At 41.4% G+C, this 14,613-nt stretch overlaps 1 protein-coding gene across 6 annotated transcripts in view; it reads right to left on the bottom strand.

Annotated features, from left to right (window-relative positions):
• The window catches only part of zeb1b (zinc finger E-box binding homeobox 1b), a 106,540-nt gene that overhangs the window by 13,310 nt on the left and 78,617 nt on the right, over positions 1–14,613 (bottom strand). For all 6 annotated transcript variants that reach the window (XM_042332615.1, XM_042332611.1, XM_042332612.1 and 3 more), the window contains 4 exons: positions 12,686–12,748; positions 4,812–4,973; positions 2,068–2,270; positions 1,551–1,659 (listed from right to left, as the gene is read on the bottom strand). In XM_042332615.1, coding sequence (XP_042188549.1) covers positions 1,551–1,659; positions 2,068–2,270; positions 4,812–4,973; positions 12,686–12,748 — 537 coding nt within the window. The remainder of the gene's footprint in view (positions 1–1,550; positions 1,660–2,067; positions 2,271–4,811; positions 4,974–12,685; positions 12,749–14,613) is intronic.

Here is a 14,613-nt window from a genome sequence, read left to right as displayed (position 1 = left end):
TTGTTTACATATATTGAATAGTGCTTTAAATATTTTTTATGTATTTGGATCTGATTGGACAATAAAAAAGTAATTACATCAAGTAATTGGTGCTCCACAATTGCCACTGGGTATCCAAATTCAGGGAGGAGCTCGACTCGTGGTCGCTATTTTTCTACCTGATGACAACGAAGGTACATACTCTGACTATTAATGAGTAGTAGTCAGAGACTGGTTTTTCGTGCATTTTTACATTAACTTTATTACAAGTTGCTAGCGTGTATAGTTTAAGTGTGATTTATGTTTGTTATCTCATAGTTGTGTTTGCTGATATTTATCTAGTTGTTTAAGATTTAATGCAGAGGGTTGTGAATTTCTTTGAAGCTACAATAACATTTTGTTGAGCTTACTTAAACGTGCTTTAACTCGAGCTTTCTGTATAAATCAAAGGAGAGAATACACAAACTCTGAGTATGTGTGTGTGTCTCTCTCTGTTTGAGTGTATGTGAGTGTTTGTCTCTCTGTTTGTGAGTGACTGTGTGTGAGTGCCTACCTCTCCTCTGTATGTTTGTAAATGTCTCTATATGAGTGTCTCTATGTGTTTGTGAGTGTGTCTATGTGTCTCTCTCCTCTGTATATGTTTGTGAGTGTGTCTCTGTCTCTTCTATGTATGTGTGTGTGTTTTTATGAGCGTCTCTGTGTGAATGTGTGTCTCTCTTTCCTGTCAGAATGTGTGCATGTCTCTCTGTGTGAGTGTGTCTCTGAGAATGCATCCCTCGCTATCTGTGAGTGTTTCTCTCTCTAGGTCGATGTCTCTGTGTGCAGTGTCAGGTCCTGAAAGGCAGGAGGTGGTGAGCTGCTGTAGCCCTGCAGTAAGGACACTGGTCCTGAGTGTCTGATTTTTGTGGATCTCCAAGCCCTTCGAACCTGTGCTGGTGTCCCCCCCTCCCCCTCCCAAATGGGCCACCCAGTTTTTGTTAAAAATGTACTTCAATAGCACGAACCAAACCCTTGGAATTTTCCACATACCTCACTAAATTTCCCCCAAAATGTTTTACCCCCCCACCCAATTTTTGGCAAATACTGGCCCAGCTCATAGTTTGAAACCGTGAAACTTATCCAGAAATGTGAATGATATGATGTTTGCTTTCTTTACTCTCCATGAAACACAGATTGGATATTTTTTTCTGAATAATGTTACCTGTAAATCTGTGAGGTGGCATAGAAAAGAGAGTTGGTACTAAAGGTTGTATAAAAGTATTGGATGGGGCTGGCAAATTGTTGCATTCCCAGTTGCATTGCAACAAAACTGAAACTAATGTTCCATAGAGATACTGATCAATTATGTATGAAATATTCCCTTAATTGTGAATCCCCATTTTAAAGGGGCTAATGAACACAGCATCAAGCATTTTTGATGGAGGTCGTCTCTGCAGATTCACAACTGTGGAGGGGTCTAAGGACAGAAAATCACCTGGATACATCTGCTCTGAAGATCAAGGAACAAATCACCAAACTATCTCTTTTCGCTATTATATCTGAAGCAATAAGGTAAGACAATCTGTACTTACCACTGTGGATTCGTAAGTGCTCCTTTAGGTGATGCTTGTATTTAAACGCTTTTCCACATTCAGTGCACTTGAATTTCCGGTTCCCACTCGTCTGTGTTACAACATGGCGCTTTTTGGAAAAAAAAGCTTCAAAAGTCAATTGCACTTTACAATAGCAGACAGCAGTCAGGTATAAAACATGTATTTTAAATGGTGTTGTAGTTAAGATTAAAATATCTACGTGGCCTAAATAACCAGGATATAATGTTTTTTTTATTGAATAATTGGGAGAATTTACTACTTGAAAGTAAAGATAATCATATTATTCAACTATGACCACAAACGTTCAAGTTACTTTTCAACATAATCTATAGACAAAAATCTGACAAATTGACTCAAGCAGTCAAGTAGTAAACTTCTTCCTTTTAAACAAAGGAGTACATTTTATCTCACACGCGTGAGAGATTGGAGTCAAATACTTTCATGAGAGAAAATTGGGAGGAAAAATTTGGCCATTGTTATTTTGATAAAGATTTACCTGGTCTCGTCCTGACTTATGTGAAGCCACATGACGATCAAGTTGTGTTCTGTAGGCAAAAGTGTAGCTGCAAAGAGAGCAACTGAAGTTGTCTTCATTCTTTTCATGGCGGTACTTAATATGCTCTTTTAGTGAAGTCAAGCGCTTGTATCCTCTGTCACAGTATGGACATGTGAGCAGCTGAGCAAAAGCATCAGGCGGTCCTAAGTGGTACAAAATAATAGCATCTAAGTCATTGCTTCATTTCAACTCACTAAAATAGGGTCCATTTGAGTTTGGGCCAATAATTATGAATTAACCCCAGGGATATTTCAATGTTCCCATCACTGTATGAATTTTAAAATTTGTTATCTAGTCTGATTTGCAATACAGTGATACACAAATAACAAGTTACTGATATATTTAATGTGAAGCTTTTCCTTCCATTTCATGGTTAAGGAGAGGAAACTTTCAACATTTTGTACATTCTGTAGTGAAATACTTGACTAATTAATCATGTTATTCGTCCAGAAGTGGAGTTTGAACCGACAACCTTCTGACCCAGAAGTGAATGAGCTACAAACTGAACCAGGCTGATGCCTAAAATACCTGTTCTAAATAAAAAATAATACCAAATGCAAGGGTTATTATTTAATAAAGCACCTTATCACATCATTGAGACATCTCAAAGTGCTTCACAGAATATATTGCAAAGTGGATTGACTGTGTATTTTTGTGGGAGAAACACAGCAGCCAATTGCACACAGAACTGTCCCACCAACAGTTGTGGATTGAATGACCGAATTATTATTTTGTGGGAAAGGATTTAGTACCCGCAGGAAAGCGATCCACCAATCGACTAACTGGGTTCCTACTTACTGCTGGATAAACAGAGGCATGTGGAGTAAGGAAACTTGCCTAAGATTTTGTCCCGTCTGGGAATCGAACCCGGGTCCACTCGCTTGCAAGGCGAACTACTACGCTATGGAATTCCACAAAAGGCAAAGAAATTCTAGAAATGCCTGACAAAAACAGACCTCATAATGTTAACAGCCCACCTTCAACTGCATTTAAGTGACACATTCTTTCCTACATTTCTCATGATATAAAAACAATTTCTGGTACTAGTATGACTATCTGTCAAATTCCAGAGGCGTAGTACTAGAACTCTTTCACTTGATAGCTATTAAACATGAACATCAATGTCTTAATTAATGATCCTTATCTACTAATTCTTTCTCTATAAAATAGCTGTTTCATATTAATGTCACTTTACAATAAGTGTAAAGGGGGGGTGCCCTGAGAACATTAGACACGGACTGCAAGGTGAGGCATAATTATTCATATTTTCTGAAATTGTTCAAGGGTCACTGAAATACAGTCATTATCTACTGTTCCATATATGTTGCAGACAACTCTGTGCACTCTCTCTTAGGCTTTGGCAGTGAAAATTTCTCTTCATCCTTCAATGGATAGACTATTGAATTGTTCATTTGAATCTTCTATAGGGACAGACTTTGCAACTTGTGGTCATCTGAATGCTGTTGAACTAATTGGATAGGATTTTATATTCTGCCTGGCTCAGCCAAGGGAGGTATATTGTGAAATATTACAGGATAATATCTCACAGGATTCAAAGTCTATGTAACCTCAGGTTCAAGTATAAGATTCAAAAAATGAACAGAATAAGATGACTACTCAACTGCAATATTACATAGCTAATGCACAATTGTATGTATACAGCGCTATTCTCCTTATTAAAAAGGTTCAGTGCCTGTGCACCAGATTCCCTCCAATAAAGGGGCTATGTGTGGGGTAATGCATGAGTTTACTCAGATACAGTATTTCTGGTATTATATCTTGTGGTTTGGAATATATTCTAACTTTATTTTGATAACACAAGATATTCAGTTATAGTAAACAATATGCCAATCCACAGCAACAAATACAGTAATGCTTATGGTTATATCATTATATAGTTGTGCAGATATTAGTAGACAGGAACTGTGTTTGTTTATATGTCTGCTATACCCAGGATGCTGAACAATGAATACTAGTTATTTGAATCACCAGCACCTCTAAAAGTGAAGCGTCTCAAATTGTTTTACAAGATATTACTGCCAAGTGTTGTCACTTGCTTTGTGGGCAAACTTGGCAACCATTCGCCTCATGGCTATTTTCCCATAAACAGCAATGAGATAAATGACCAATTGATTTGGTTGATTGTTGGCCATGACACTGGGAGAAACTTCTTTTTCTTTTCATCTTCCTGAATAAAGAAATAGGACCTCAGCGCTGAAATGGAGTAACAGCCGAGCTCAAGATCACAGACTTCAGACTCAAGACTGCTACCAGCTGAGATGACACACCAGCACAATTAAAACAATGCCTTAAAAACAATAAGATGATTCTAAGGGGGAGTGAGATTAATGTGGGATTAAAGAGGCCATTTGGCCCATGCTCTTTCAAAGAGTCGGCACAGACACGATGGGTCGAATGGCTTCTTTCTGTGCTGTATAATTCTATGATTTTATAATATGCTACATGTGTAAAAGTTGCCCACATTCATGCACAGGAATCCCACGTGTCAAACAATATTGGATTTGAGTAAACAGTTCACTTTTATTGGTGTGCTTTGCACCTAGTAGCTGTGAGCTACACAGTTAGAAATATACGATTGCAAACAAATATTTAGAAAATTGATCAGAACATTCATAAGATTTGGAATCACATTTGTTTAAAAAAAGATAGAAATACTGTGTTACCATTTTCTTCTTGCCCACTAGCCTCTGGCGTGCCGAGCCTATGCTGCTCCTCTGGTGCTTCTGGATAAATGACAGCTGTGCCTCCTTGTTGAAGGTATTCTTGAACATTTGGATCATGGCTTTGCTCTTCATCTCCATCAGAATCACAGCCCTCTTCATTAGCTATTAAAAAATAATGCATCACATAATGAACTGTACAAATTAAAAACTTAAAAAAAACTTCATGGTCTTTATTTAAGGCCTGATCGGTCAGTTTCTTCCTAAATTATCGATTCTTTACAATATGACATTTTGGGAGCTATTGTCTCTTAATCACCTTAACTTATATCATATATACTCAACAGGCCTGCAACTGGTTATTCTCCTGCATGTTCTTTCTATACTTACATCCTGAATGAAGTCAATGCATATGAAACTGATATGATTGAGTCCATTATAGAGACTACCTGGATTGAGTTTGTTGTAGCTAACTCTATATATAGAGTCAAATCAAGGAATGAAGAATAAAGGTTGATTATAGGCACAAGCAGCAAGTTCCTGAAACTTGACTTCTGCAAAATCTTAACATCTTCACAACCAGTAAGATTCAGTTCACCTTTGTATGTTGAAAAAATGTTTTGAGGCAACTGTGTCCCATTTAAATCCTAATGTTGTCTGATTAGCAGAACATACTTTATTAAGTCACAGTTCTGCAAATTTTGATCATATCCCCAATCCAGTTCCTCCTTATCTGAAAGTGCATCTCTTTAAAACATTATGCGTGGAGCAAGGAAGCGTGATCTGCATCAGATAGTCTTTGTTAGGGGAGTTAGGTCAAAATAGCGGGGAGATATAAACGCAAGATATCTAGGGTCTGTGACCTCTCCTATTCCTTGATGACTGATTTTTTTTGTCAGCCGGGTGTCTGATACAAGTTGAAACCCATTACCATGCTTAAGAATATCCAAACCAAACTGAGATTTCCATACATCCCACCCACACATAGAAATCCCAGAGATAGACTGTTGGAATGGAATGCGTACTCTCTACTTGGAGGGATGCATCCTGCTTACCTAATTCCAGAAAGTATAACAACAACAACAAAATTACATTTATAGAGCGCCTTTCACGTCGGGAGGATGTCCCAAAGCGCTGAACAACCAGGTGTCGGGGCCCGAGCATGAGGGAGGGTGTTGTAGGGGTGAGGGAAGGCAGAGAGGTGGGAGGGCGACCAAAGGCACGAATGAAAAGAAGAGTCTTGAGACCGGCCTTGAAGGAGGCAAGGGAGGAAGCAAGCCGAAGGGACCGTGGGGATGGAGTTCCAGAGTGTGGGGGCAGAGAGGCTGAAAGCCCGGCCGCCGATGGTAGGCCGTGTCGGGTGGGAGACATGGAGCAGACTGGAGCCCGCTGAATGGAGAGCGCGGGCAGGTTGGTAGGGAATCAGCAGGTCAGAGAGATAGGAGGGGGCAAGGCCATGGCCTTGAAAGGGAGGATGAGGATCTTGAACTCGATCCTCTCGGGGATGGGGAGCCAATGGAGTCGGACGAGAGTGGGAGTGATGCGGTCACGGAGCCTGATGCGTGACAGTACACAAGCTGCAGAGTTTTGGATGATCTGCAGTTTGTGAAGGGAAGAGTTGGGAAGGCCGATGAAGAGGAAGTTTCCGTAATCGAGCCTTGATGTGACAAATGCGTTGGTGAGGGTTTTGGCAGCCTGAGGGGTGAGGCAGTGGCCGGTCACGGCGTGGATGTGGGGGAGAAAGGACAGTTCAGGGTCGAACATGACACCCAGGTTCCTGACTGGCTTAGTGAGGCTGAGTGTGCAGCCGTGGAGGCTGATGCTGCCAGTGTCCGAGGTGCGGAGGCACTGGCACGAGCCAATCAGGAGGGCCTCGGTCTTGCTGACGTTGAGTTGGAGAAAGTTGTCCCTCGTCCAGGACTTGATGTCGGACAGGCAGTCGGTCAGGACGCCAGTAGTCCTGGAGTTCAGGGTGGAGGCAGAGAGATAGAGTTGGGTGTCATCCGCATACATGTGGAAATTTGCCCCATGTCTGCGGATGATGTCCAAGGCTGCACTCTCCATCTCTCAAAGCCAGTCAGGAACCTCAGCGTTCTGTTCGACCCTGAGCTGTCTTTTCTTCCTCATATCCGCGCCACAACTGGCGCCGCCTTCCATCACCTCTGAAACATCGCCAGACTACGGCACTACCTCACCCCTCACGCTGCTGAAACACTGGTCCACGCCTTTATCACCTCAAGGTTGGACTATGGAAACTCTCTCCTCGCCGGCCTTCCCGACACCTCCCTCCACAAGCTGCAGGTCATTCAGAACTCTGCAGCTCGTGTACTGTCCCGCACCAGGCTTCGGGACCACATCACTCCCACCCTCGTTCGCCTCCACTGGCTCCTCATCCCCCAGAGGATCGAATTCAAGATCCTCATCCTCACCTACAAGGCCATTCACGGCCTTGCTCCCTTCTACCTCTCCGACCTACTATCCCCCTAACTTACCAGCCCGTACCCTCCGTTCCTCTGGCTCCGGTCTGCTCCACATCCCCCGCCCCAACCGCCCTACCATCGGTGGCCGGGCCTTCAGCCTCTCAGCCCCTAGGCTCTGGAACTCCATCCCCCAGTGCCTTCGCCTTGCCTCCTCCCTTTCCTCCTTCAAGGCCGGTCTCAAGACCTTTCTCTTTGACCATTCGTTCAGCTCCCCTCTCGACCCCCTCCTCGTTCCCTCCCCTCACCCTGACCATTTCCCCCCTGCTCGGGTTCTGACCCAACTATCCAGCGCCTTGGGACGTTCTCCCGATGTGAAAGGCGCTCTATAAATGGAATCTTGTTGTTGTTGTCACCAAGGGTGATGAGGAGAGGACCGAGGACAGAGCCCTGAGGAACACCACACGAGACGGTGCGGGGCCTGGAGAAAAAGCCGTTTGCTGCGACGAAGTGGAGGCATTGTGAAAGGTAGGACCTGAACCAGTCAACTACAGAACCTTGAAGGTTGAGGTGGGAGGTGGTGGAGGAGGTTTGAGTGGTCCACGGTGTCAAAGGCAGAGGAGAAGTCGAGGAGGATGAGGAGACAGAGGGAGACCTGGTCGCACATGGTAGTAAGTAGTATTCGGGGGGAGTGCGTGGTGAGAGAAGGGGAGGGAGATAGTGTGTGTGTGTGCGTGTGTGAGACAGATGGAGCGAGAGAGGGGGGGGAGAGAGAGTGCATGTGTGGGAGAGAGTGTCAGAGATGTGGAAGTGTGTGTGAGAGGGGGAAAATTATTGACTGAAAGGAGGGAGAGAAAGTGATAGTGACAGAGTGGGAGGAAGAGAAAGAAACAGAGCGTGAGAGGGGAGTGTGTGAGAGGGGGGAAAAGAGTGTATGTGTGGGAGAGAATTTTTTTTTGGTCAGCCAGGTGTCTGACACATGCAGAAACCCATCACCAAACCAAGCTTAGATTTCCATGCATCCCACCTACACGTGGAAATTCCAGAGATAGATTTTCGGAATGGAGGGATGCATCCTGCTTACCTAATTCTAAACCCACGTTGCTTGCCATTGATATTGCTGTTGGCAAGCTTTCCTGCTGTTTGTCCAGCTGAGACCACCCTACCTGTTAGGACTTTGGCTTTTAGGGTTAACAGGAGCTGAGTGGAATGGCTCCCTGTTCCCAGTGACTGGTCTGCCGATTAACCAGGTTGGCTGTGCTGTCATCAGCAGTGCCCTGGAAAACTGCGGACCTGCCTGGCTCAGGAACTGGACTACCGAGGGCTGGCTCGAATCCGACATTCTGTTGCCAGGCATGTCACTTTGGAGCTAATTCTCTTACCTCTTCCAAGGAGGATTCACAGACCAGTGGAAGATCACATGGGTGATCTTGCAAATTACACCAAGTTGTGGGAACTGTAGAATCAGTAGAGGCAGCAAAAGTCCTATAAAGACAGACTGATAGGATATGTACATGGACTGATAACGGGCAAATAAAGGCAAATACAAGGTACTACATAAAGGATCGAAGAAATAAAAAACCTAAGTACTATATTGATGCAGCAAACTTGCTAAGGGGAAGCTAAAAAGATATCTAAGGGTTTTAGTTGACTCATTGCTCATTATGTCAACACAGGATGAAGACGCAATAAACAAAGCAAACAGGATGTTGGGCTACATTGCTAAATCAGTATAGATTAAGTTCCCAGACGTCATACTCGAGCTGTATGTTGTTCTGGTCAGGCTTCACCTAGAGTATAGCCTCAGTTGTGGTCATTGTGCTATAGGGGGCTGCCCAGAACCTAGAGGCAGTGCAAAAGACAGCAATGTGGATGATCCATAATGTTAAAAAAATGAGATATCTACAACAAATAGACAGGCTAAGGCTCTTCAGTCTGAGGCAGTAGAACAAGACGACATAGGTTTAGAGTTGCAAAGAGCAATTTCAAGACAGACTCCAGAAAGTTTTTCTTTACCGAGAGGGTAATTAATGACTGGAACAGGTTATGAGGAAGGGTGGTTGAGCCCAGGACACTGGACGTTTAAAGCTTGATGCTGTAAGGACGGTAGGATGGATATTCTAAAGAGATGAGATCAGATGGGCCAAAGGGCCTCTTCCTCTAAACCAATCTAGTAATCTTGTGAAAAATCACAAAATAATTTTCTTTCGTCCAAGTGTTACAGAGTAAGGATAATACAGTAACTGATGGGAATAATTCACCTCATTTGCAAATGCAATTTACAAAGTAACAGGCATGCACAATTTTATACACAAAAAAACTATGACAAACCATAAGAATTCATAACATCCTATCTCAGGGCCCTATCCTCAAAGTGTGGAAATGGTAAATGCAATCACAAGTACATAGTTGTTTATCCATTTTCATACAAAATATTTTAAAAGATTCACTATAAGACCAAATTAAGGAGAAGGCCACATAATAGTGGACAATAAGACCTTAATGTCTCAATATAAATGATCTATCCAATTTCCCTCTATTATGATGGAGTTTCAAAGTATCTAGTAAATGAAGTACATTCATACATCTGAAAATAATCACAGATGGAAGTGTCGAAAAGCATTACAGTTAACAATGCAGTAATTTTTGATAGACAGTAATGGATACAAGTTCACCCATGTGATTATCTAAAAAATTCCCCATCTTACAAGGTTACTGGATACAGTTAAGAGCAACAACATATTGCATTCGTATAGAGCTTACATAAGACGCTATACCAAATGCAAGGATTATTATTGCTATTATATCAGCTAACTCTCTCCAAGAACCAATGTATAAAATCCACATAAAGCCATCAGGAAAGGAACAAACAAAAGACCAAGAAATGTTAAATTAGTGACAAAAATAACAGTATCAAAAGAAAGTCTTCTCCCACCAATATCAATGTTCTAGTTTAACAAGCATTATTAGTTCCATAGAATCAGTCTATTTATCAATGCAATTTCCATTAGCAGCAAGTAGAAGTATTTTTTTAGAAAAGAGCTTTTTTGAAATGTGCACAAAATGGTCTTTCAAAAGATATAGAGCACAACATACAAAGAATCGTGCCTATTCTCACAAGTCTAAATCCAATTTACTATTCTACAATCCCAAAGGGCAGTCTCCATCAGTTACAATATAAATAAGAGCATAGTTAATGCCAGCATTATTTTATAAATTAAAGCAGCTAGCTAATAAGCCACCTCAATTTAACATGCAAAAACATCAGTACAAATTCACACCCAGTTTATGTGTAAATAGCCCTGTCACGAGCACTAGGAACATATTAGCTTGTGAGTAGCTTCATGAATAAATTTACAAAATTCCTGGACCACAGAATTAACACAAAATTCTCACAAATTTTGTAATATTTTAACTTGTCATTATAAGCTTCCACTGTATAGCTATCTTTGTTTTTTAGTTTTTCCTGTTTTATTTATAGATTTATAAATCTCAATGCTTATTAAAATCCTAAAGTAGTTTGGGAATAGTGTTTGATAAATGGGACGTGATGGAGCCTGCCGATAGTTTTGTGGTATATTACAATGCATTGCCTTTTAAAACACTTATCTCAGCGGGGTAAATGTTGCTATAGATACAGTTCCAAGAATACACATTTTCAATTATGTGAAGTACAACAGTGTTGGGTACAAACACTGTGTGCATTCCCTCTCTTCTCTCCCAATCAGAAAAAACAGCTATCACTAATATTACAGAAAATGATGAGACTTTTGAGATGACCTATTATAAGTTTTGACGATTATGAAAGACACTGACGAAGTTAAAGTTGCTTATGGCATATTGCAAGATTAGCAAATACCAAACAAGACAACACAAAGGCAGAGGATTTACCCAGAGAGATTCGAGTATTTGACATTTCAAAGAGAACTGCAATGATCAAACCAACGTTTCAGGTCGATTACCTTTTGACTGTTGTCTTGCCCCATCAACACCTCTGATCTCATCATCTACTGTCCTACACCTAAATTATTTATTGTGCATGAGTAGCCATTTTAGTGTAAAAGCCAATCAACGTACAGGAAGCAAGTTAGCTGACTGGAAGCATGTGGAGTAAATAGGGTCTACAACAACAACAAAATTACATTTGTATAATGCCTTTCACGTCGGGAGGATATCCCAAGGCGCTGAACAGACAGAGTTACGGAACTGAGCTGAGGGTTGGAGTGGGGGAGAGGGGAGGGCAGGGGGGAGGCAGGGAGATCGAAAGCAAAGGGTCGAAGAGGAGGGTCTTGAGGGGTTTTGGAGGGGGCAAGACAAAGGAACTGCGGGATTGAGTTCCAGAGGGTGGGGGCAGAGTGGCGGAAGGCCCGCCTGCCGATAGTGGGGCGAGCAAGGCGGGGGACGTGAAGCAGGCTGAGTGGAGGGAGTAAACAGGGTGGTAGGGGGTTAGGAGGTCGGAGAGGCAGGGAGGAGCAAGACCGTCAAGTCTACACACAAATCTTCTTACAACCAAATTCAACAACAATAAATCACATTTATACGTTTGCCTTTCATATCAGAAATAGATCCCAATGTGCTGGACAATCAAGGGTTTGGCCCAAGTTGGGGGCTGGATACGGGATGGGTGGGGACCAATGAGGTAGAGGGTGAGGTGAGAAGATGACTAAAGCCATGGTCAAAGAGGAAGGTCTTGAGATGGACCTTCAAGCAGGCTAGGGAAGGGGCAAGGAAAAAGGATTCAGGGATGGAGTTCCAGAGAGTGTGGGCAAAAAGGCTAAACCCATGACCACCAACAGTGGGCCGGGCAGGAGAGGGAACGTGAAGCAGGTCAATGTCTGTAGAGTGGAGGGAAATGTCACGTTGGTAGGATTTGGGGTCAGAAAGGTATTTGCTATAAACAAGCACATTATAGCCATGCTACACTGGAATACTGTAAGTATTAAAGCAGTCCAATTCAATAAACTCTGAAAGAGTTTGTTGACATTGAGCATGCTATTCGGATCCACAAAAAACATTTTTGGATGTAACAGAAGGTGGTAATTCATTTTAGAAACTAGGTGACTATCAAATACAATAAGTTGTAAGGTACAGAATTATGACAATTGATGGCAAGTGGCAAAACGGATTTTTAAAAAATCCACATTTCATTACAGAAAGTCCCTAAAGTAGATTATTTGAGAAATGGAACTCGTGTTTTTCTGAAATAGAGGCCAGTTGATGGTGAGCAGAAAGATGGCACATGTCCGGGATTAGATTCCAACAGAAGCCATTATTTTTATTTGACATGAGCAATGAGAAATGATTGCAATTTGGATACTTTTTTCCCTTCCTGCTCTTTTTTTTGAATTCCCAGCATTGTCTTCTAATTTCAAGATAGATAATAATCTGTATTATACAAGAATTTGAGAAGATCTGTGTGCTATGTTATTTGGTCTGTATGGTGAAACCTTTAGTCTATACCTGTGCAACCAGTCTTGCGTGTCTTAGCTTCAGGCCCCAGGTTGTCTACATTTTCCTTCGTTCCTAAAGAAAAACACAAATCATAAAATTAGCAGTCTAATAAAATCCACATCATAAACTATAACACCAATTCCATTCCTTCTTCTCATGTGCAAACAAGATTAAGCACATTGACTCCCAACAGATCCCTTTTTGCCATGCTTTTTAAAATGTAAAGTCATGTGGACTTTTGTATACCCAATCCGAAAACTTCAATTGGTCTTCAATTGTGAATGTTTGTATGGAAATAAGAGAAATTCAAATTTACTATCATAAGCCTCTAAACAGCATTAGTGAGATCTTAAAAGTGGGTTGTTAATCAAACCAGACCTTAGGTGAGAAAGGAAGGACAGCAGAATGGCTCAGACCCTCACACAAATAAACAGTTACTTTGGACACCTGTACTATATATCAGTTAAGGAAGGAAGTGAGCAAATTTTATTCCAAATACCAGAACAGCTTGAAAAGCTGGCACACACGCCATCTCCCACGCATGACCTATCATAAGAAAAATAACTTGCACAAGTTAGTTCAGATGTCTGCAAACTTAAGGTTATGAAACACATCATTTTATTGGGTTCAACTGTGGGAAGTTTTGCAAACACAACTCTGTATATTTGTATTGCAACAATTTTGTTTACTTTCGTTGCCTTCAGTTAATGTCACATATTTTAACTGCAGTTTGAAAAATGCAAATGCCACAGCTCTAATTATGAATTGAAAAGTATGTATCATGCTTAATCTTTTAGCTTCATCCTACTTTGATGTAAAATTGAGTTTGGTGCAGTGACCATGACAGATAAAGGCGATTACTAATTATTTACCATGTACAAATACTGAAGTGAAAGGTTACAGAGGTACGCAGCTACAGTAGTTTGTAATCCCCATAACAGTAGATTGTGATGCAAATGACATAAGACGGAAACCCACTTCCTGTGATGAAGGGCCACCTGAAACATTTCACTCCAAGCTACTTCCCTTCTTAAAATGTCTAAGGTGAAAACATGGTAGCTAGTACCTTGTGTTCAAGCCAAAGAATGTTTGAATTTCCTACTATTTACCATTTAATCTTTTATGACAGGAGCTACCCCCAACCTCTTTCAAGCTCTGAAACAACTCTATTGTTAGATGGGCTCAGATGACCACTTTGTGGCACATAAAAAATGAAGCAGATGAGACAGTAAATTAATGATTTACAAGAGGTCTGGATCAAGATAGCCCTTCAGTTAATTTCATCTCATCCTTTTTGAGCAGAACACAAATTTAGCAATCTTTCCTATTGGGCTTCATAAGGAAATTAAACAAATCCCTTTATTCCACTGGATTACACAAGCACAAAATTCATAAGATAACAAGAGAGGTAGAGATGAAGAAACCCTACCATTATCATCTTACTATTTTACCAACAAATGCACAAAAAGATCAAAGTACACATGTATACATTGTGCGAGTATTGACATCAAATGCCCAACAGCAGTGGTTATTACTAATGTTTTATTGACCAATCAAAAATGTAATTTCGCCATATCTGGATTCCCAATTCACAACACGGGCTGGTGGATAACTTATTTGACAACCCTGCATTATAGCATCAAGCTGCTTTTTAAAATGGCTTTAACTCATCATCCCCTATCCTCCAGCCCATTTTCTCCTTTGTCTTTCTTGCCCAGCCTCTCTTCTCCGTTAGTCTTTAAAACCTCTCCCTCTCAAAATACCCGAGTTCTAATGAAGGGTCATGGACCCAAAGTGTTGACCCACTTTCCTTTCTCCATAGATGCTGCCTGACCTGCTGAGTGTTCCCAGCAATCTCTGTTTTGCTACTTTTTAAATGGGTCCAGTGTCCTGGTCTCAGGAGGCATGTGAAACTAACAATGAGTAGATGGAGATAC

The sequence above is a fragment of the Callorhinchus milii genome, unplaced genomic scaffold, assembly GCF_018977255.1.
Source record: "Callorhinchus milii isolate IMCB2004 unplaced genomic scaffold, IMCB_Cmil_1.0 Scaffold2, whole genome shotgun sequence".
Lineage (NCBI taxonomy): Eukaryota > Metazoa > Chordata > Chondrichthyes > Chimaeriformes > Callorhinchidae > Callorhinchus > Callorhinchus milii.
Note: the sequence above shows the minus strand (reverse complement) of the source record. Positions and strands in the feature narration are given on the sequence as shown.